At 51.4% G+C, this 22,264-nt stretch overlaps 1 protein-coding gene across 4 annotated transcripts in view; it reads left to right on the top strand.

Annotated features, from left to right (window-relative positions):
• The window catches only part of ADAMTS17 (ADAM metallopeptidase with thrombospondin type 1 motif 17), a 344,515-nt gene extending 326,737 nt beyond the window's left edge, over positions 1-17,778 (top strand). For all 4 annotated transcript variants that reach the window (XM_045448785.1, XM_045448788.1, XM_045448786.1 and 1 more), the window contains 2 exons: positions 13,551-13,728; positions 14,867-17,778. In XM_045448785.1, the coding sequence (XP_045304741.1) occupies positions 13,551-13,728; positions 14,867-15,036 (348 nt within the window). In that variant the 3' untranslated portion in view covers positions 15,037-17,778. The remainder of the gene's footprint in view (positions 1-13,550; positions 13,729-14,866) is intronic.
• The last annotated feature ends 4,486 nt before the right edge of the window (positions 17,779-22,264 follow it).

Below are 22,264 nucleotides of genomic sequence, written 5' to 3'. Positions count from 1 at the left end.
GGCAGAAAGGAAGAGCCTTCTTCCAGAGCCTGGCCTGCACCCCTGGGGGACAGAGAGGCTTAAATAGCACAGGAATGTAAATCTGATATAAAAACTTCTTTCCTGCTTAGCCCTTCTTTTGCTCATTCACCTGGTATCTGTCAACCTGTTACCTCTAAAACCTGTTTACCAGGGGCTGAGCTAAGTCATCACATGTGAGGCCCAGCCAGTGCACCTTCTAGAGAACATTTTCCCAACACCTGTAGAATTTCTTTTTTTTTTTAAGTTTGTTTATTTTGAGAGAGACAGCGCGAGTGGGGGAGGGGCAGAGAGAGAGGGAGAGAGAATCCCAAGCGGATTCTCACAAAGCTGGGATGGGATGCAGGGATCCATCTCACAAAGCTGCAAGGTGACCACCTGAGCTGAAACCAGAAGTCGGATGCTCAACCGACTGAGCCACCCAGGTGCCCCAACAGCTATAGAATTTCTAGTGACATTTGCTAATGTCGGATTTTCTAAGAAAATTTCTAATGACAGCCTAGAGTGTGTTTGTGTTTCTTTTTGGTCTTAGCAACTGAAAACTCCCTGTTTGTTTCTCTCGATGCCTCTTCACTCCTGGGTTGCACACTGATGGCCCGAGAGCCTCTTGTGTTTGCATGGCCTGCACAATGTCTTAAACATTTTAGAATTAGTTACTAACATTTAAAAACAGGACAATTCCACCTGAAAGTCTGGATATGGGCCCCTGTCTGGAAATCTGGCAACAGGGCAATGTGGCCTGCGTCCTCACGTGGCCACCACGAACTGGGGCCAAGCAGGCCTGGTACCTTCCCCCAGACCCTGGTCCTCCAGCCTCTCCCCAGGCTCCTCCAGTCACTATGCATTTTGATTTACCTGCCTGGCCCAGGCAGTACCTTTCTTTGGTTTGTGCCTCTGCTTTATGGAAGGAGAGATGCTTTGGCCATTGGAAAGCAAAACTTCCCCAAATCTGGTACCCAAATGGCCACCTTCCCACAAGTCTGAATACAAACTCCTGCAAACTATTGGAGTGCGTAAAAGCCAAATTCCTCCGGTTCCAGTTTGCTGTCTGTGCTGAAATGCAGCATCTGGATAACTGCGAATTTGGGGACGACCAAAAACACCTCCTGTTTATTTACGCCCTGATCAGAAAATCTGACCAGAGCAATAGAATCGAGGCCAGTAGGTCCGGTTTCTCCATGAATGTAATAATGCTTAGTATGGAGTTGCCAGGATGAGTCTTATCATTGGAAGAAGTCTCACTTGAACTTCACTTGAAGGCTCTTGCAAAAAAGAAAAAAAAAAAGTGCCATTAGAACCTAGAACCCTGTGAGAAAGATGTCAAGGGGCTGAGTTACAGCTCTGACTCACCACTTAATGTGTCTTAATCTGTCTGGCTCTCAGTCTCTTTATCTCTGAAATGGAGAATCATGAACACTGGCCCTGGCCATTTCGCAGAGACGCTCTGAGCTTTCAAGGTGCTAGTATATGTGACTCAGCACTTGAACATCTCAGCCCGTTTTCCTGCCCCAAACCTATCACCCAGGGCTCACACCATTGTGAGGCACAGTCACCAGGACTAACCCGTTCTGATCTCATCTAACTTTGTCTTATCAGTAGGAGTACCCAGCCTTTTATACAACCATACCCAAAACCGTCTCGTAGCCAAGCATGTCAGACCCAGCTTGACGTAAACAGGCTATCAACAGCTTGGGTTCTAACCAATAAGAAAACATTTGTGGGTGTCCTATGTCAGAACTGTCAGAAGATGTGGAGGGACAACTACCCAACATAGTAAAGTAACATCATCTGGACTCCAAAAGTCCAGGTGTGGATTGGAATAAAGCGGTCATTATACTCGCGGAATTGGAAGGGTCCTAATGGTCACCACCCTAAGTGCATCCTGTGCTACTGATGGGTGGCTTCCATGGTCACAGATATCCCTGCGCAGGAAGCAGAGGGGAGGAGGGGTCAGTTAGGGCCTGGGCTGTGTGCACCCATCAGGGTCTGAGGGCACCTGGCATCGTTTCCCCTTTGAGGTTTACCTCTGTACCTGTGCCCTGCAGCCAGGGTCATTAGCCCCGGTTCACTGAAGAAGGAATAGATGCTCCAAGATTGAGTGGCGTGCCCACACCCCTCTGGCAGAGTCCAAGCTCCTGAACCCCAGTTCAGAGCTCAATCCAACCAGTGGACACAGAATGAGAAGGGCTGCGGAGTCCCCGTGATGGTGCCTTTGAGCCACAGCATGCCCTACACATGTTCGTTGGCTCTCCAGGGCTTGGCTTTCTCCAGCCGTTATAGCCATCTGGTTTTGAGAACCAGAGGGACACTTTTGTTTCCTGAAGTACCATGAGCTTCCTGGCGCTAGGAGCTGCATAACACCAGAAAATGAATGTGACTAGTGCCTGAGAAGCTTAGCACGGCATTGCCCCAGATCTAGTAGCTCAGGCTTTCCCTCCTCCGGTGTTCAGGGGCACTTCCTTGGCTGAGGACGCTGGTATGTGGTCCAGCCAACTCCCACACACAGCCCACCAGGTAGAGCCTTTAGCTGGCCTGCTTCTCTAGTAGCCAGACCATGGCGAATAACACCTCCCAGCTTTCTGGAAAGGAAGGCATTAGAAGGCCACTGTGCCCACTTTTTACCACAGCCAGCTTGATCAGTTATCCCTGATCAAGGAAAGTAAAAACAAGAAAGAATAATGGAACAGAATGATCTCGGCTGCCATCCAGGGCTGGTATCTGCTGGCATCTGATTGGTGTGCACAGAGCCTTTAGGGAGAGTACTCAGCATTTGTGGGTGCCACCGGCCCCCTCCCCAGCACATCTGGCCAGAGCCAGGACCCAGGCGCAGGCTCATTCTCCCAAGCTGAAAACTCGTCACGGACACTGAACTGGAAGTCTGTGCATGCATGAACATACTGGGAGCACGTGTGGTGGGGCAGGAACAGCACAGAACTCAGCCGTGGGACCCCCACCCTATTTGCCTCACCACCACTCCCTCCTGCCACCGCCATCCCTGGGTGGGCTGGCATGCACAGTTACAGAAATCTGTACAGTTAATAGAAATCTGCCCATGGTTTTTCCCCATTTCTTCTCTGGAGAAGTGGAAAGGATCCCGTGGGGATACTTGTCCTCTCTCACTGGGTGATCAGGTCAGTGTTGGTGGATTCCACTGGATGGTTCTTACCCTGACATTTTCACTTATTCAGACCAAACGTGCTTTGTGAGTAACATCTTGTCTCTGCGGCTTGTGCAACGTCCCCTTGTTGCATGCCTGGGGTGGATGCATTTTTTTTTTAAGTTTATTTTCTTGAGAGAGAGAGAGAGAAAACAAGTTCAGGAGGGGCAGAGAGAGAAGAGAGAGAGAGAGAATCCCAAGCAGGCACCACATTGTGAGCACAGAGCCCGATGCAGGGCTTGAACTCACGAACTGCAAGATCATGACTTGAGCAGAATTCAAGAGTTGGACACTTAACTGACTGAGCCACCCAGTCGCCCCAAGGGTCAGTGCACTTTTAAACCCTCTCCGTTGTAACCAGCCTCAAACCTCCCCACATTCCAGACTTTGAAGGCTTCACACAAGTTGCCCCAAAGGAAAGTCAATAGAATTTCAAGGGCCGTCAGGGCATCAGTGTGTCTGGAAGCTTTGACATTTTGCATCCAAGCAGTCTCCTGTTACTTGGCCCCACGGGTGCCGTTGAGAAAGATAAGCCATCTCCAGGGAGGTGAGGGACCGGCCAGTCCACGGACATTCCACAGGTGCCATCCTGCACTCACTGAAATAAGAAGGACCAGTCACCCGTGAGAAGGGGCTGCCACCCATCCCTTCCTGTAGCTGGGTGAGGGTGCCTGAGAACAACACCCAGAACCTGGGGGAGGCAGGGCCCCTCCCCTTCCCCCAGCCTCAGCAAATGACTGAACCGTAACCGGGGTCCCATATGAGGGACAGGCTTCACATTCCCATCCCTGCTGAGGGCATTATTACTGCTCTGCCATGTTTGAAAAATGGCCTGCAGCTGGCTACCCTCCTGGGATATTAGCTATTTCCAGATCTGTGCAAATCATTGTTTTCACCCGCTAACTGCTGGGTATTCAACCCGGGGGGAGGGAGACGTCACTTAAAATGGGAGAGGAGGAAATCGCATTTCTTTCTAGAATAGCATGACTTTTGATCAAAAGTTGAGATGTTTCAGTTTCAAGACCAGAGGCATTAATCACCGCTGAAATGACGGGATGTTTCTAATTAGAAACAAATTATTCTGGAGGGATCATAATGGATGGTGTTTTTAAAGAAAACCGTTGGCTGTCTGTGTTAAGACTATGGCTGTTCCCTTTCACTGAAGAGATCAAAGTGACCGTTGACTTCCTGGTGCCCGTGAAGGTCCCATGGAAGGGGGCTGGTCTAACTCCAAGGCCTCAGTCAGGCCCCAGGTGTGCCCCTCACACCCGAGCCCCAGACTGATGTGGAAATCACAGCACCTCCCAGGGGCCATAGGAGGTCAAAGGAAGAAATAAGCATGAAGAGTGTGTGAGCTGCAGACCCCCAGGAAGTCTGGGAGAGCCTCTCACTCAGTGGTAGAGGCCTTACGGTGCTCTAGGCAGGGAGATGGGGGTCCCAGCTCCACGGCCTTAGCAATGAACAGACCTTGCATCACGAGAGGGGCTTGTTACGGGAAGTTTTTCAGCCCACACCCCACTTCCAAAGCTTGCACCTGTTTTGGTGGGGTCTGACCCCACTCCCCACTCTGCAAGGCTGGCCTGCCTGCCAAGCTGGGGGCCGGCAGCCAAGACTCTGGGATTCAACCAGCATTTCCTGAGCTCCCGTTCTGTGCCAGAAAACCCGCTCTGGGCCCTGGGGGTATGAGAGTGGATAGTGACCCATCCAAGGTACAGACCGACAGGTAGCCAACTGCAGAAGGCCACCGTGAGTCCCACTGGGCCAGTATGAGCACAGTGCTATAGGACCCAGGCAGCCTCTTCCTGGGAAAACTGTGGATGGGGATGCTGGCAGGGGGTGACACTGCTCCTGTTGGGACCAGTGACAGTGGCCCCTGACATACACCAGTGCTTTAAAATTTTCAAAGCACATTCACTCATATTATCTCATTTGACCCCGTCCTCATTTTACAGATGAGAAAACTGACTCAGAGTCGTGATGTGGCTTTTTTCCCCAAAGTCACACAGCTAGAAAATAGCAGGGCTAAGAGTCTGGTCCCTGCCTTCTGGCTCTTAATTCACCTTTCTTCCAGGTGCATAATAACCTCAGAGGCTTAGATTCCTAACCTGAAACGGGTAGGAGATGACCTATGCCTGCAGCTCTAATCGTCATAGGCATATGCTTGGTATAAAGTCAAGTGTCTACCTGCCCTTGTTTTGTTTTTAATATTTATTTTTGAGAGAGTGCAAGCGGGGGAGGGCCAGAGAGAGGGGGACAGAGGATCTGAAGCGGGCTCTGCACTGACAGCACAGAGTCCGATGCAGGGCTCAAACTCATGAACCGCGAGATCATGACCTGAGCTGAAGTCGGACACTCAACCGACTGATCCACCCCCCTCCCAAAAAAACAACTCAAGTATCTCCCTGCTCTCTCTCCACACCACCCCCCATCTAAACCTGTTCTCCAAGGGCTGTGTATCAGTCATTGACATAATGTCAATCCCTTGCCTCTATCTGCAGTCCTACATGTTGTCTACCCTTATTTGTGAAATAAAAAGTTGAGTCCTTATTAAAAGAAACTTGCACATCCAAGAGGAAGTATGTGAGACATTGGGGATATTGGGGCCCTTCTCTGGGGTGTGTGAAGCCATACCACGCGGGCAGCCAGCACTGTGGGCAAAGAGAGAGATAAGCCAATTCTCTCTCTATTTGACATTACTCTGAGGAGCATAAGCAGCCAATGAAAGGAAGGTCATCAGATCTCAACGCGTTTCAGGCAGGGGCAGAAGGGAGAGAGGACAGAATACCCCCTTGGTGTGGAGCACTTTGCGTGGGTGAACAGAGCCTGCCACTGGGTCGTGGACTTGCAGAGAAAAGTCCAGGACCCATACCTGCTCATGTGAGAGAAACGGGCTTCCTGTAGAGCAGCAGAGTCACCGGAAATTGCCAGGAGAGGTGCCCGCATGAAGTGAGCTGAATAATAGCTGATGCCTCTGACCCCTCCATTCACCTAGTGGTGTCCTTTGTCAAACCAGCTGCCTTGGTGTGGAACAAGGGATCCGAGAGAGGGGGTGGCTCCCCCCCCCCCTGCATTGTAGCCTGGGTTTTAATCACTACCTGGACCTAGTCATTGAATCAGAGGAGATGCTGCCCCTAAGGAACACTTTTGTTTCGACACATGCTACGTCAGTGACCCTAAAGTAGGGCAGACGGTCAGGATGACACAGGTCCACACCCCCCACTGAGCTGTGGCCTCCTCTAAACTTGAACCAGCATCACCCTCTGTCAGCTGGGTCTAGGGGTACCCCCCTATAGGGCATCTGTGAAAGCACTTAGCCCAAGGCCTGGCACAGGGAGATCACCCGGGAGGTGCTTATTTCTATCATCATCATCTCGTTATTTTTGCCATTGTCTTCTGCTGCAGCCACAGATCTCTGATGGAATCCCATTTCTTCCATGGGCCTATCAAATATGTGTTATCTTAAAGCAGCTCTTTGAATGTGGTTCAGGTCCCATAAAACAGTGTGTGTGTGCCCTGACCCGGTGTATGCGCATGGCAACAGCATGGCTAGGAGGCAGGAGAGGGGCTGCTGCGGCATTTGCTGGGCTCCTGGGCCGGCCTCCTCCAGCAGGGTGGAGCGTCTTGTGCACAGTCACTGACGGGCTGGGAGAGGTAAGCTACCGGAGTGATAACAGCCTCTGCCCAAGGACACACAGAGTGGCCAGGCAGAGTCCCCTGTGCTCCGGGCTCCCAGAGCACAGTCCAGAGCTCTTGCAGATCCTCGGGAGTCAACTTGGCCTTCTGGCTCCCGGGCTGGCGTGGCCCAGCCAGAATCTGTAGGTCTCCAGGTTGCAAATTCAGAGACTTGGGGGAAACCCGAAGCTAAGGCTGAAGCTAGAAGGGAAAAACAGTTTGCGAGGGAGTATGAGTTGAAGGGTGTGTGTGTGTGTGTCTAAGAAAGCATTTCCAGTTTCAAGGCTGGAGCAAAGACAGTGGGGATTTTCATTACTGTTTAAAACCTGCTATTCCAGGTTTCAACAGCTTCCGATGTTTGCATTGCTCAATGCCAAGTCGGGGGAAAATCTGTCAAAAATGCTTTTAAAGAGCTTTTGACATTTCACCAGCCAAGTGCCTCTCAGACACAAAATGGAGTTTTACCTGGAGGGTATTCTCTTCCCCCACCCCCTGCCTCATTCTCTGCCATCCACACCCGCGCCGGGGGCGGGCTGGCCCCTCAGAGACCAAGCTCTGGGAGAACGGGGGGGGGGGGGGGGGGGGGGGGGGGGGGGGGGGGGACGGGACAGGACACGTGGGGGGGCGGAGAACGTGGGGGCGGTTACACCACGCAGTGAGGGCTCCCCCTTGCCAGGCCTCCTGCTCACCCCAGAGCCCCGGGGAGGAAGCCAGCCCACCCGCCCCCCGACTCTGTCGGAACCCCGGGCTCATGCAAGCACCAAACATTCCTGCAGCGTTTTCCCCTTCCTGAGGTTTTTACAACCTCCTTTGGCTAATTCTCAAAACACCCCTTTGGGATTCCGTGTTATTTATAGTGGTGATTTTATAGCTGCGAGAAGTGAAGAGAAGGAAGTCCTCACCAAAGTGGAGCATGTCATCAGGGTCGGGCCTCTGTGGGGGGACAGAGACCTGGATCCTCCCCTCCGGGGAGTGGTGTGGCCCTGGAGGAGGCCGGGTGGGGGGCCTGGAGCTGTCACTGGGGAACAGTCACATGGACGCCCTAAGCCTCACATTCGGCCTCTCTGAAAGGCAGTCCTGTGCCCCTTGTGGTGCCGTTCACGCATTTGGTGTGTGTTTATTGTGTGCCTACTGTGTTCTGAGCACTGCCCTGGCCACAGCTGCTGGTAGTAGAATGATTAACAAGGACTAATGAGAATGACGTTAAGTCCAGGGCCCAGCCCTCAGCGGGCATGCAGAAGGTGGACCTGGCTGCTATTACTGCTACTGTCACCATCATTGTCATCAAGGAAGCAGAGGTGGGAAGCCTTCCACCATGTCCTTGAGTCTGAGGGACCACAGGCCTTCCCACTCTTTTAGGGAATCCTCTTTTTCATAGCCGCACCAGAACTAACACCACAAGCCCATGAGTAAATTCAAGTCGAAGATTTCTCTTTGTTGCCGTGAACCTTTTGCTCTCTGTGCACCAGAACTTTTGATTTTGTTATTGCATTTCCAGTGAAACTCCCGCTGCAAGTGTCTTTGACTGCCCATCCTAGCCAGGGGAGGGCCCTGAGGTCGGTGGCGGGTCACCAAGCCTAGTCTCTGACGTGCGGCTGCGGCCACTTGCTGGGGAGGGGGCTGCCCCTGCTTCAGGTCGTCTGGCAGGGAGCTTTTCTGCTGGATTCATCCCTGCTCCATTTCTATCTTTGTTTCCCGAGTCTCAGGGAGCCACGTTAAATGTTAACGTAATGAGCGACCTGAAAAAAAAAAAAAAATACCCAACAGTGAAAGAGTGCTTCTAACAAGACCAGATACGTTTTTTTACAGATCCGTTTGCTTGGGTTTTAAGAGCCTGAAAATGGCTTCACAGCAATGCTTGGGGCTAATCCGGTGCAATCTGGAGACACTGTGGTCTCCTCACTGTTTAATTAAAACTGAGACCGAGGGGAGGCAGACAGAGATGGAGTCCATTGTCTGCGCCTGTGTTATCCTGAATGCAGCAAGCTCAAGTTCCGTACAAGGGGATGCTGTTCAAAGCAACCCTTCAGACCTGTCTGCAATCACGTTTGTCTTCAGGGTCAAATCAGCTTCTAATTGTGCTCTCAGAGGTCATCTGGCTGAGCTGCCAGATCAGGGCCAGGAGCCGGGCAAGGGTGGCCCCGCAACACCTGTCTGTGGCGGCCTGGTGCCAGGCAGGGCATGGCCACCCCATGGAGAGCTAAGCAAGTTGGCCAAGTGACTCAGTGTGTTTTCCTGGGCTTGAGGGACTCCCTGGTCGGCTCTCTCTGTTCTTATCCGAGCGCTAACTGTTAATAATAATAGCAGCACTTGTTGAGGGCTCGCTCTCTCCCAGACTCCCTGCTGGTCACCCGTCCAAGTGATTCTAATCACTGAAATCATTCTGCAAGGAGAGTTTTATTATCCTCAAGCCACAAATGAAGAAACTGGGGCTCAGATAGGTTACGTAACTTGCCTGAGGTCACACAGCGAGTAAGCAGGGATGGAGTGTGCTGACAGGCCTGTGCTGCCCCTATGGCTCTGTCCCCAGTAAAACCCCAGTCGGGGAGAGTGTGGTTACCCATGGGTGTTCGGCAGGGGCGGGTAGGCTTAGCACCACCTGGACTGAAATGGAAGTTTCTTTACCCGCCACTTGGTTACATGCTTGTTTTCTCACCTGAGGCATTGAAGCAGCCTCTGTGGGGCTGGCTCACACACAATTCAGGTGGATAAGCAAATGCTCTAAGGTTCTCAAAAGTTCTTTTTAATGAGTACAGGACTTTCACAGCCCACCGCTGTGGGAACAGCAGAGTTCCTAGGACTCCAGCTAAAATTTAGCCAAGCCTAATCTGAGAGGCAAATCCCTATGAGGGGCAGGGCCTGCAGGGTCCCTACATGCCCCCACAGCAGCGGAGGGTCGGCCCCCAGCCTGTCACCTGGCCCTGCCCAGCTTCACAGAGGTGCTGGAGAGCCATGAGAACAGACACTTGAGTCTCTATGCAGGATCTTTGGAGAGAATTCCATGATCTCATGGAGCAGTTCTTTTCTCCAGACTGGGAAATTAAAGGCCAGTGACCCATACTAGGAAAGATAATGAATAAGAGGTGGACCTGGGCAGTGACCTAGCTTTTCATTTCCTGGCTCCCAGAGAGGCTCCCACCAGTGCAAGCTGTAATTCGTACAGGAAGATGGAATTTGGTCCATGGAATGGGGCAGCTGGGGTCCTGTCCCTCCTCTGCCACTCACTCACTGTGTGACCTTGGACCAGACACCCCCACTGAGCTCAGTGGCCAGCAGCCTCTAGATTGTTGTGGAATGTTCCACCTTATTATGGAACCTTACAAGCGAACCCACAGGATAAGCAAACACACCATCTGCATATACAGGGGGACATCATGAATGCTCTCCCTGTCCCCACCCAACCTCCTGGCCCCAGAGCATGTGAAACATGACTCAGAACTTTCAGAGGAGGAAATCATCCATCAAGGTCACCCTGAATACCTGAGTTTTACAATGGTCATTGATCATTTTCAGGCAGAGACCTTTGTCAGTTTTGCGCTTGGTGTGAATAGACCCACAGGATTGAGTTCTTGCCCTGGTTTTTACGTACATAATAATGACACCTGCAAAAGACATCGAAACACTTCCTGAGGTTCCTGGCCAGGAAGTAACTCACCCCTGGCCGACCGCCTAGCCAGCAGGGCTTTGGGTACCTCGCGGTCAGGGGGTGCCCTAGGAGCAAGATAGGCATAGCTTTAGGCACCTTCTCCATTAGGCTGTGCTGTTTCCTGGGGCCCCAACCACCACCAGTCCCACCCTGGGTGGTCCCCCTCTCCAAGGAATATTAAGACACCTAATTCCTAATTCTTCCTTCCAGGTGTGTCTCCTATAGCAGGTGGCTCCAGGGCCCATGGTGCAGGTCAAGATCCGATGAGAAAAAGGATGTTGATGTCACTTGTAGATCAGCCTGCAGATACCTCTTTTCCTCACAAAGGCAGTTGAGTTCCAAATAGTCACAGGAATCTGGTCCCAAGTACATGGTAATTCCATTTTCCCAGGAAGTAGATTTTATTTTATTTTTTTGATTTTACAACCACCTTACATATAAAAAATCTTTAATGGTATAGGTGGGCTAGTCAAATGTCTCCATAAACTATATAATTTATTCAGGTAGTTACACATTCATATTTAAAGGTATATAATAGGGGCGCCTGGGTGGCTCAGTCAGTTGAGTGTCCGTCTGACTTCGGCTCAGGTCATGATCTCGTGGTTTGTGAGTTCCAGCCCCACGTCAGGCTCTGTGCTGACAGCTCGGAGCCTGGAGCCTGCTTCGGATTCTGTGTCTCCCTCTCTGTCTGCCCCTCCGCTGCTCACACCCTGTCTTTCTCTGTCTCAAAAATAAATAAACATTAAAAAATTTTTTTCTAACTTATTAGAAATGTTTGCTCATCTTGCAGAGCACTAGAAGAACAAGTTACAATCTAAGGTTTTACGATATTTGTATATGAATATTCAACTACTTCAGTGTAAGAAGAGAGAGCTCATTCCACTACACAGGCCACTGGGCGGAAGTTCAGGATAAATCAGAGGTTCTCAGCTCTGGGTGCCCCTTCTACCTATATTGATTGATTGTCCTGGGACACCGAGGTTTTTAGAAGCTCACCAGGTAATCCCACGAACAGATCCCAACCTGCTGTCAGCTCCCCGCCCCCCCCCAGAGGCCCCCCAGGTATAAGTCCTGTTGCTATGGCAGCCGTCCTAAGTTCAAGGTCTCCTCTTGGTGGGACCTCCTCATGTGACCTTGTTCCTCCACCTCAGCAGCCCTCAAACTTCCCTTGTGCTCCAGTGCCAACCCCCAAGGTCTAGGGTGGGGCCCAGAAGTCTGCATCCATTAATGCACAGTGAATTCGCAAGCCCACAAGCAGCCCATGCCTAGTGTATCCAGAAGATAGGATGTGAAGCAAGACACAAAGCAGGGGCCCTGGGGCCCGCCTTGCCTGTTGGGGAGCGTGCCTGTTCTGGTTTGAACATACCAGAGCCCACAGGGGGTGTCACTTGTGGTTTTCCCACCTCCTTTGTGATTTGCAAAGACCCCTTCAGAGCACCATTCCCTCTGAGCCTCTTTATCCTTCTAAAGTGAAAACGAAAACAAAAACCCCACATGATTCTGCAGAGGAATTCACCTGGCACACAAAAGCTCTTTGCGGAGCAGACAGTGCCCACGTGGTCACAAGTGGTACCAGCAGTCTCCCATCAAGCCTGTGCCTGGTGACTCCACACAGACCCCTGGAGGGAAGGTCCTCCCTCCAGCACAGGCCAAGGTCCGGCCCAAAGGGGAGGAGACAGGGAGGCACACTCTCCGGACGGCACCTGGCGTCGTCACCGCATGTGGCATTCAGAGGGCAGGCCCTGCTCTCCTTTCTCCACCCCGAGGTGCCGGTATTAACTCCAGCTGGGCTATTGCACCTGAGGCCTTTGCTTTATTAAAGTTTTGCAGAGTGCTCTCAGAACCCCATAAATCACGGGTTGCGTGGGCGCTAGGGGACACCAGATGGGGAGAAAGTGCATAGGAACCTGGCTCTCTGGCTGGAAGCGACCAGCTTATTGGAGAGACAGTTCCAAGGGCCCCTGGGAGAGCGCGCAAGTGCCCAGGAGTTCGGAGAGCAGGATCAGGGTGGCGGAGCTGAGTCGCTGACAGTCTCCCTGTGGAGCACTTTAAAGGGATGCAAAGAGAGACAGGACTTGGGAAAGTCCTACCGAGTCTGCTCACTGGGAGCCTGGGATGTCTGCTGAGCTACACCAGGCGGGTTTTAGCAAACCCAGGTCTACCAGCAGCCCGGGATTTGGTGTCTGAGTTAAAGCTGTCAGCCACAAACAGTATGAGATTCCGTGACTCTGTGATGCGAAAAAAAGGTTGCACTTCGTTTTCTCCACCTTGATTCTGAGCCCCGACCCTCCAGGCTTGCGGGAAATTTGACCCTGCTCATGCCTGAGCTCCCCTCCACAACCAAGACCAGGCAAAGACCCCAGAGCCTCCCACAGCACAAAGCACTGGGGAAGACCCACTTGGTCATCAGGCCCAGTGCCTCCTGGGTGCCATCAGGCCACCCTGTCCACTGTCTCAAGGATTTCAAAAGCCCAGCTCTCTGCTGGGAATGGGGGTAGAGAGGGTGGGAAGTGAAATTCAGGCCTCATACATTAATGTTTTAGCAACTGTCTCGCATCTTAGCTCGGGCTGCTGGGGTGAAACTCCATAGACTAGGCGGCTTAAACCACAGACATTTAGTTCTTATGATTCTGGAGGCTGAGAAGTCTAAGGTCAAGGTGCTAGCAGATTTGTTTCTTGGTGAGGGCCCGTGTCCTGGCCGTGTCCTCACACGGTGGAAAGAAAGACTCTGGTCTCTCTTCCTCTTTATAAAGACACAGTTCTCATCGTGGAGGCTCTGCCCTCATACCCTCATCTAAACCTAACTACCTCCCAAAAGCCCCACCTTCAAATACGATCCCATCGGGAGTTAGGGATTTGGGGAGACAAAAGACATTCAGTCCGTAACGTCTTGAAGCAGGTTTCTGTCAGACACCTGGGATGCAGTGAAGCCCCTTGTCCCGCATTATTTCAAGCCCCTGGGAATGACACCGAGGGGAAGCTGCATTGCAAAGCCATTGTCCAGGACTCCTGGGAGTAGGTTAGGCCCCCAGCTCAGGCTGTCCCTGTGTCTGGCAGTGCTCCTCAACCTGTGGGAAGGGCCTCCAGTCCCGCGTAGTACAGTGCATGCACAAGGTCACCGGCCGCCATGGCAACGAGTGCCCCGCCCTCTCGAAGCCAGCAGCCTACAGACAGTGCCACCAGGAGGTCTGCAATGACAAGATCAACGTGAACACCATCACCTCCCCTCGCCTCGGTGAGTGGCCCCCGGTTTCTGGGGTGGGGAGGTGGGAGTTCTGTAAGCCAGAAGGCCCCCTTTGGGCCCTAGCTGAGCCCTGAAGAGGTCTTTTGTCAGCTCTGTAGAAGGTTAGAGGTTTCAGAGGTGGAATTTCGTTCCTTGTCATGAAAAAGACGTCTGCTAGCGGCAACCTCAAACACAACAACGGCTCAAGCGTCCCGCTTAGTCCCTCTGCCAACAATGAGGAACACGGGAGGGTGGTCTTCAGTTAATATTTTTGGGCTCCTGTGCACGAGGAGGGCAAAGGGAGGTGCGTTCTTCCAGAAGTGAAGGAGCTGGGCGACATTCACGAAGCCTCGGTGACGTTCGCATGGGATGCTCCCCAAGCTAATGCTTGAGAAGAAAACAGAGGTGTTGATAGGGTGGAGTATTTAATTCAGTGGCACAGGAGGGAGAAGAGGAGCATTTAACACTAATCTGGTGATTCCTTTTGACGGTGTCCGCTTTTCCAAATAGAAATCCCTGAGGAATATTTTCCTACCCAGAGCCCCTTTCCCTAACGCTGGAACACAGCCAGAATGAAGAGGGTTTCTAAGTTGCTTCACTGGAGGGTCTTTGAACTTGCAGAGGAGCACCCCGGGCTTTTGCATGCACACACCCTCTTGGTATGCTCCAGAGACCTCCCTCAGGCAGGACATTCTCTCTGCAGGATGACCCTGAAGGAGATTTTGGCCACTTGCTTAGGCTACGAGCTTATGCTTTGGTGGCCCTTTGATGTCCACCACCCCGTACCACCCCATGCCGTTCTGTTTTATGAATGCCAGCAACGATGGTGTCCTTCTCCAAAAAAATAACAGCAAGTGCCACTTAGGTGAGAAGCAGGGTGCCCAGTGCCCTGGCCCTGAGGAAGCCGCAGGCAGACCCATGCTCTGCCAAGGGGTCGGGTTAGACACAGGAGCGTGTCCCCTGTCGAAAACAGCGGCATCCCGTGGCCCCGGCAAGGGGTGTATTCCCTCCGTTCGCGCAAGGCTCCAGTGTGCTTGTCGGTGAGGGCAGCTCCGGAGTGTGTCAGACCACAGGCCGCCCCTGCGCAGGCATCCCGATGTCCCTGGGCCATCCGTAACCCCTGGGCTTTCTGTTTCCACCGTCCCTGTAGCCGCTCTGACCTACAAATGTACGCGGGACCAGTGGACAGTGTACTGCCGGGTCATCCGAGAAAAGAACCTCTGTCAGGACATGCGGTGGTACCAGCGCTGCTGCCAGACGTGCAGGGACTTCTATGCGAACAAGATGCGCCAGCCGCTGCCACCGCCACCAAGCTCATGACACGTGGCCCAAGGGTCCCTCGACGCGCCAGCGCGAGGCCTGAATCCTGATGACATGGCTAGTTGAAAGCCTCCCCACCCAAGAGCGCACCAGTCCTGCGGCCGGGACCCCCCTCCCCCAGAGCACAGCGCCGCTCCCCCCACCAGGCTGTCCCGAGAATCCAATCGCATAGAACTTGAGCGTGGACTTGATGTTTGCTGTTAGTGCTTTTGTACTTAATATATTGTTAATGGCCACTGGATGGCTTTCTCCGGTAAGGAAAAAAATAGGCATGAGTCACAAAATTATTGTAATTTCTAAGGTTCTGTGTACCTCAAAGGGAACACCTCTGACAGACAATTGTCAAAAGAAAGAGACGTCACTGAGCGCTTCTGTCCAGCTTTCTTTTGACGTTTGAATTCCCGGTGCTTGATGTGCCCGGGGCAGGGGGACTATCCCCCCAGTGAGACATTCCACGTTCAAACAGGCTTTATTCTGAAAGCCGGCGACACCCCGGAAGGAAGGACAGATGTCAGTGAGCCTCTGCCAATGGCTCCCCCTGAGAGGGCCAGGGTCAGCACTTAGCCTCTCAGCTCATCTCTGAAAACGTGTTCTCTAGATCCTAGGCCTTCTCTTGGAAGTCTTGTCCCTGACAGTCTGAATCTGTATCAGCCAAAGACACCAGGGCCGCATAGTTTTGCGTAAAAACCTGTGTTGGGGAGAATATTCTGGAAGTGTTTGGGTTTGGGCAGGCATCTAATTTGTATACTCTACTGTCTACCACATAGGGAAACAGAAAAGTCTTTCTTCGAGGTGCTATGAAATGGGACATCTGTTCATTTGGGTGATGGGACTGTTCCCTGGCATAAAGGTGAGCTCAGGACAGCTTTGTCAGGGGTGTGTGGCCCCTCCACATTCTAGGGGCCTCCACTCTTGTCAGTACTTCATAAAGCTTTGCACCTTAGACGTGGCTTCCCATTGACCTTGGCCATCTATCTGAAGTTGATTCTTTTTAGAAGCTCTGCCTCCTTCGCCCTGGCATGGGACTGGTTTCCTCCAGAAGCCCCTCGGCCTGGGGGGCCCGGATCACTGCACAAGCACCGAGCCTTCCCACAGCCCAGACCTTGGGGGACCCATTATTGTCATGCTGTCGGTATTGACCCATCCTCTTAGTAAGACAAAGATGACCCTCAGAAAAGCACGAAGGTCTTTCCCTCCCGCAACCTATCAAAACAGAGCTATGCCCTGTCTAGAAGTCTGAGGAAATGACAAGAACACAGAAGATGGTAGGACCCTGCCCGCTTTGGGACCTGGGAGAGAAAGACCCTAGATGCCAGGAGACCTGTTTTGCTCACCAGCTTGGTGGGTGTTTGATGGGTGCTTATGTTCAAGGACTTTACCATGACAAACCCACCTTCTCCCTTATTGCAGACGGGGGAATCTCACTTATGCCAATGTCCCAGGGATCATCTCCAAGTTCTTCCTGATTTATTGGTGCTGTGTTTATGTATCTGCTTTGGTTTTTGATGATGTCACAACTTTAGGGTCCATTAGCTTAAATCAGAAAGAAAACAAAAAGAAAATCTCCTGCCTTCTCAACCCCGTCTTACAGGTTGTTTCAATTTATGATTTCTAATATTCCAGAGATAGAGACGTGGTAGGGATGACAAGAGATTTGTGCAGTTCCTCTTGAATCAACGAGAAGTATTTGAGAAGCTTGCTTGGGTGCTCTGATTGAGAGAGTGCCAGGATAGCGCGATCCACCCTGCAGTGTAAACCCCGTCAGTGTTGCAGCACAGCCTATGCAAAAACGCTGTCCTCCCCAGCTCGGGCTTGGCCACTGACAGACTCCCCCAAACCCCATTTCTGCAAAACTCTCAAATTCTTGGGGAGCTAGGGTTCCAAAATGGGCTGCGCTTCACCATGTAGTGTCAGAAAGATAGCAGCCTCGGGGGCTGAGGAGCTGAGCCAGGGTGGCCAGCTAAGGAACCCACGGGGCCCGCCCAAGCTGGGCATGTACGTGACCCTAGGCTAGCACTTTCTCCGATGCCTCTGAATATTCCCCCCGACTGGCTACCTTGACTATATCAACTGGATGCATCTGGCAAGGGCCCCACCCTCTCAAAATGCAAATAATTGATTTGGTTATTATCGAACACCCACTGGTTCCCCCAGAGTCCATGTGTCTCTGACCTCCTTTAGCTCATGCTGGCACTTGTTGCTCTGAAATTCACCAGCCCGCCTTCTGTTCGTGGCGCAAGCAATGATTGATTTCGGCGAAGCCATGATGGCACTCTTGTTCCACTTTGTACAGAAGACATTGAAACCCTGTGATCACAACAGTGACGTTTCTTTATTTACAATACCCTGTACTGTCACTCAAGTACTGTACCTTTTTGATTGCACAAACGCGTTACTAACGACAGAGTCTTACGACCTTATGGTGCTACTTTTGTGGGTGCAAATGAAGCCCTCTCACTTGACCATGGCTTGACATTATCAGAACACAGGGAAAGATCCTCAGCAGCAATAATCTCATTGCTTTGTTCTCTTTTCTCCATTTCAGAGTCAAATGTATATATTTTCCATTAGTTAACTTACATTACGTACTGTACCCATGGTATTTTTGTTTTACTTTTTGGTGCTGGTTTTGAAAGAAAAAAAAAGAACAGAAGACAAACATTGGACACCACTGTAAATGAAAAATTAATCATTTCATTGGAAGTGAGTTGAACATGTTAATAAAATGTTTTTCCATAACAATTTTAAGCTGTCTGTGGAGTACGAGACAAAAACCAGTCCTCCGGGGCTGACAGAAGGAGGCCTGTCCTTCTGCGAGTGGTCACATAGCTTGCCTGGAACAGCGTCCCGACCACAGCTGTGGACAGGGTCAGAGGTCGCTGGTAAATGCAGTTCTGGCGGGTGGCTGTGTCTCCCTGCGTGAGCACTAACAAATCATTCCGTCCCAGGCCTCACCCCTGTGTGGTTGCAAAACCGCGGGTGGGGACATGAGGGTCTGGCAGCTGTGCTGTCAGTCTGTGTCTGATGCAGAACAGCAGCCACCTCGCTCACGGAGACGCCCGTGCACCATGGGGGTGCAGTGACCCCTGCTGCAGGGGACCCCTCAGAGCTCCAGCCCTGGTCGTGTCAGAATAGGCACCTGCTCCCTGCAACCCTGCTTGTCTGTCTTTAGCACCCCCGTCCCCAACCCTGCTGATGGTCCATACAGCTCCCCTCTTCGTGCAGGTGTGAGCAGGGGTCCTGGCCCCACCATCGTCCCAGACTGAGGACATAGCAAGGGTATTACACCACCATAACTGAGATTGCTGCAGTTATTGGGACCCTGTCTTGGCCTGACCGGGAGCAGGGATGTCACCTCTCCTTCTCATGGGAGTAGTTACATGACCTCATGTAACCTACTCAAAATTTACACAGGGTCTCATCTCCTCCTGGCATCAAGGAGAAAGAGCTCCCCAGCCAAGAACTTGGAACTCCATTCGACAGACAGCACTTCCTTTTAACATTGGAGCAGCCCCCAGAAATTTCGTGAAATAAAGACTGTTTGTTTAACAGATGACAAACTGCCCACGGCCCCCCAGTTGCCAGGAAAGCTGTTGCTTGTCTTAATTCTCATTAATGATCAGCCATCTACCTCAGGCACCTGTTAGTATCTTCTCCTCCTTTCTCTGAGTTCTGATCTCTCTAGAACTTCTAACAGCCCTGATGGTTTGTGATTTCTCCATAAGCCGCTTAGACTCTGGGGTGGTCCTCAGCCATTTCAATTTCTTGGGTGAAATTGACAAGCACTCAATCAGCAAGTGTTGAGTGGGTTTCTAGTAGGAACCAAGCACTCCCTGGAACTGATGAGAACACAAAAGAACAAAAGACCAGCTCAGAAGCCCACAGCCCCATTGAGCCGACAAGCCTGGAGTTCAGAACAACAGAGAATGAGCTAGAGCTGCAGGAACTCCAAGGAGGGAAAGGTCAGGACCTCCTTTGTGGGTTCGTTGATTGACCTCTGGACACGGGCTAGAAGGGTTAGGGTTGGAATTTCCATGAACTCTCCAGACCACTGGCACTGCCCCCTGTGCTGCACTAACACTATTCTCACGTCACCTGACCTTCAGGTATCCCATTGCACAGACGTTTTCACACCTGTCCTCAGCAGCCCTCTCCTTTGGGTCATCCTCTTCTCCCTGTCTATGGACCCACTGTGTCCTGACTTTTCTTCCTCCTCCAACTCCTTCCTTTCCTGCCAACTCTATGTGATGGAATGCCCCAGGGCTCAGCCCTAACCCCCATCTCTCTATATACTTTATCCCTAGGCTATGTCACCCAGACCTGAGACTTTGACAACCACGCACATTCTGGTATCTCCCAAATGAACATCTTTGGCCCTGACCTCTCCCTTGACCTCCATATATACACACGACCTCTCCATGTGCACAGGCAAGCCCACAGGAAGCTCTGATACTGGGATGGCCTTTCAGAGGTGTGCCAAATCTGAGACTTGGTGGGGATAGCTTACCTCTGGCTCCCTCCACGTGGCTTTAGCTGGGGTGGTTCAAAGGAGGAGAGGCTGGGGTTATCAGAAGGCTCCCATGCTTGCATATCTGACAACCAATGCTGGCTCTAAGAACCTCAGCCAGGACTGTTAGCCAGAACACCTACAAGTGACCTCTCCAAGGGGCTGCTTGGCAGCCCTGAGGCACAATGGCAGGGTTTCAGTGGCAAACACTCTGAGAGAGACCATGACTCTCCTGACCTCATGTAACTACTCAAAATTTAACAGCATCATGTCCACCATCCTCTAATAGTTGAGGAAGTCACAAAGGCTCACCTAAGTTCAAAGAGTCTATGTCTTGCTGGGGGCAACAGCAAGACCCTGGAAGAGCAACTGAGATGAGAATTTGTGCAGCCATTTGGGGGAAGAGCCATATACTCCCACATGCAGAATATGCTCACCTTCCCCCCAGTGTTCCATCCCATTTCAACGTCATGTTCAGGCTCAAGGCCCTGGATTTCACCATCTAAGTCAGGTGCAGGTACAGGTAGGCAGCTTCTTGAGCACTATTTCTCTCAATGTAAAGACCATGAAACTCAGAAGGGACATTATCTCCTCCCAACCTCCAACACCCAAGAGAAAAGAGTGGGATGGGCACAGGAGAGCCGATGTAGATACTCTCTGTTTAAAAAGGAGGGGAAGGGGAGGCCCATAGAAACTACTGTCCGTAGCAGTTCTAAAGTCCAGCATGGCACAAGTGGCCTGTTCCATTAGACCCAGCCCTACTGCCTGGGAGTGATTCTCCCAGAATTGCCTCCAGAAGCCAAAGATGCTTGCCATTTGCTGCGATTCATTCCTAATGGTAGGGGAAGCAAATGCAGTCAAGGGCCCTTCCCTCTGCTGAGGACATGCTAACATGCTCCAGACCTCTGGACTCCTAAAAACTTCACTGATCCAGTGTGTCCTTGAATATTCACAGTGCTAATCTCCCACCTGCTAGAGCACAAGTGTCTTTATGAAGGCCTCCAATTTACATGTCTCTGCTCTGATTAACATGACATCGTGGATACAGTGGATCACTGTGGATTCTGTGAAGGGCCTGTATAGTCCAGGCCCTCCGGGGCTATGTTATAACAGAGTGTTAAGGTAGCCCTGGAGAAGACAGTACATGATGGCTACTGTTGTCTGTCACACACGAACATGACCTACTCTGGCCTTCCTTTCTGATAGAACTGGAAAAGGATGCATTTCCTAGCTTAAAAGTTGTATACCTTGTATCTTGAAGCTTGTTAATCTGCTCTGGAAAGGATACCACATCTGGCACAGCATACTCATTGGTGACTAATTCTTGGTTAAGACTGTCATGTGACAGGACCAAATCTAAATTTCGCAGGGGCCAGACTGATGACTTTTATGGGGACATGGTGGAATAACCTCCCCCTGCATTCTTTCAGTCTTTAAGCATGATGCTGAAATACACCATTGCAATATTGCTATTTTGCAATATTGCTATTGACTCACTTTCTTGCCTGGAGAGAGGGAGGCAGGATCACAGGCTTCCCCTTGGCCTTCCCCACTATAATGGTGCCTTATTCCACAGGACGAGGACTAAGTTCATCTACCCCAAGTGCCCATTCAGGGACAGGGGAAATGATCACTGGGTGGTCTTAAGGAACCACTGGGCCCACTATGAATCAAACCTGGACCAGGACTCCATTCATTATCTGAACCTCATCCCCCTTTACTCTAGAATGGGACCATGATAACACTCTGGGTCCCCAGCAGCATTGTCAGCTTGGATCCCGCGTGCAGCATGTAATTGACTAAGGATTAAATTAATCATCCTCAGCACTCTTACTGCTTTTTGCCAACGCATCAGGGACACTCAGCAATAGCCATTCAATTTCTTCACTTTATCATTTCTGTTTCCCTGTGTCTTTCAAATGACTGAGACATTATGCCACTCGTACTGATGTCAGGGGCATGAGGTCCCTTGATCTAGCTGGCAGGAGAGGCAACTCCAAAATCCTATTTTAGGGCCTGCTTCCTTAGGATCGCTCCTGGCACCGACTGCCTTAGTTTGCATGTTTGGGAACCAGTCTCTGAGGTGGAGATCTGTGGAGGGAGGTTCACGGGGAGGTGCCCTCGGGAACACAACAAAGTGCGAGCGTGTCAAGGTTGGTTGGGCACAGAGAGATAGGGAATCCTGACAGTCACAACAGGAGCTCAGCTGGTGCCATAGGGAGTTTTGAAGCTGGAATGGCCCTTCAAAGTTGTCCCACACTAATGCAAGGGGGCGGGCCTGTGTATTTCGCTGCCAGCTGCCCTGGGGAAGGTGTAGTCTTAAGAGTCAGCTCCCTTCTGGGATGCCTGGGTTGCTCAATCGGTTAAGCATCTGACTCTTGATTTCGGCTCAAGTCATGATCTCAGGATCCTGAGATGGAGCCCCGCATCAGGCTTCATGCTGAGTGTGGACCCTGCTTAAGATCCTCTCTCTCTCTCTCTCTCTCTCTCTCTCTCTCTGCCCCTCTTGTGCTCTATCTCTCTGAAAAGTAAATTTAAAAAAACATAAAGAGTTATCTCCCTTCTGCCAAGGGCAAGGCCTGGGGACGTACTCTGCTGTGAGTCAGCTAAGACTGAGGGAGCTGGGAGAATGAGGGCCTCGATTCTGGAGGGAGATTTGTGTAGCACAGCACAACTCCCACTGCATGCCTCAAGCTTAGATCTTACGAAATTAAATTCTCA

The sequence above is a fragment of the Leopardus geoffroyi genome, chromosome B3 (genome assembly GCF_018350155.1).
Source record: "Leopardus geoffroyi isolate Oge1 chromosome B3, O.geoffroyi_Oge1_pat1.0, whole genome shotgun sequence".
Classification (NCBI taxonomy): Eukaryota; Metazoa; Chordata; class Mammalia; order Carnivora; family Felidae; genus Leopardus; species Leopardus geoffroyi.
This window is presented reverse-complemented; position numbering and strand designations above follow the sequence as displayed.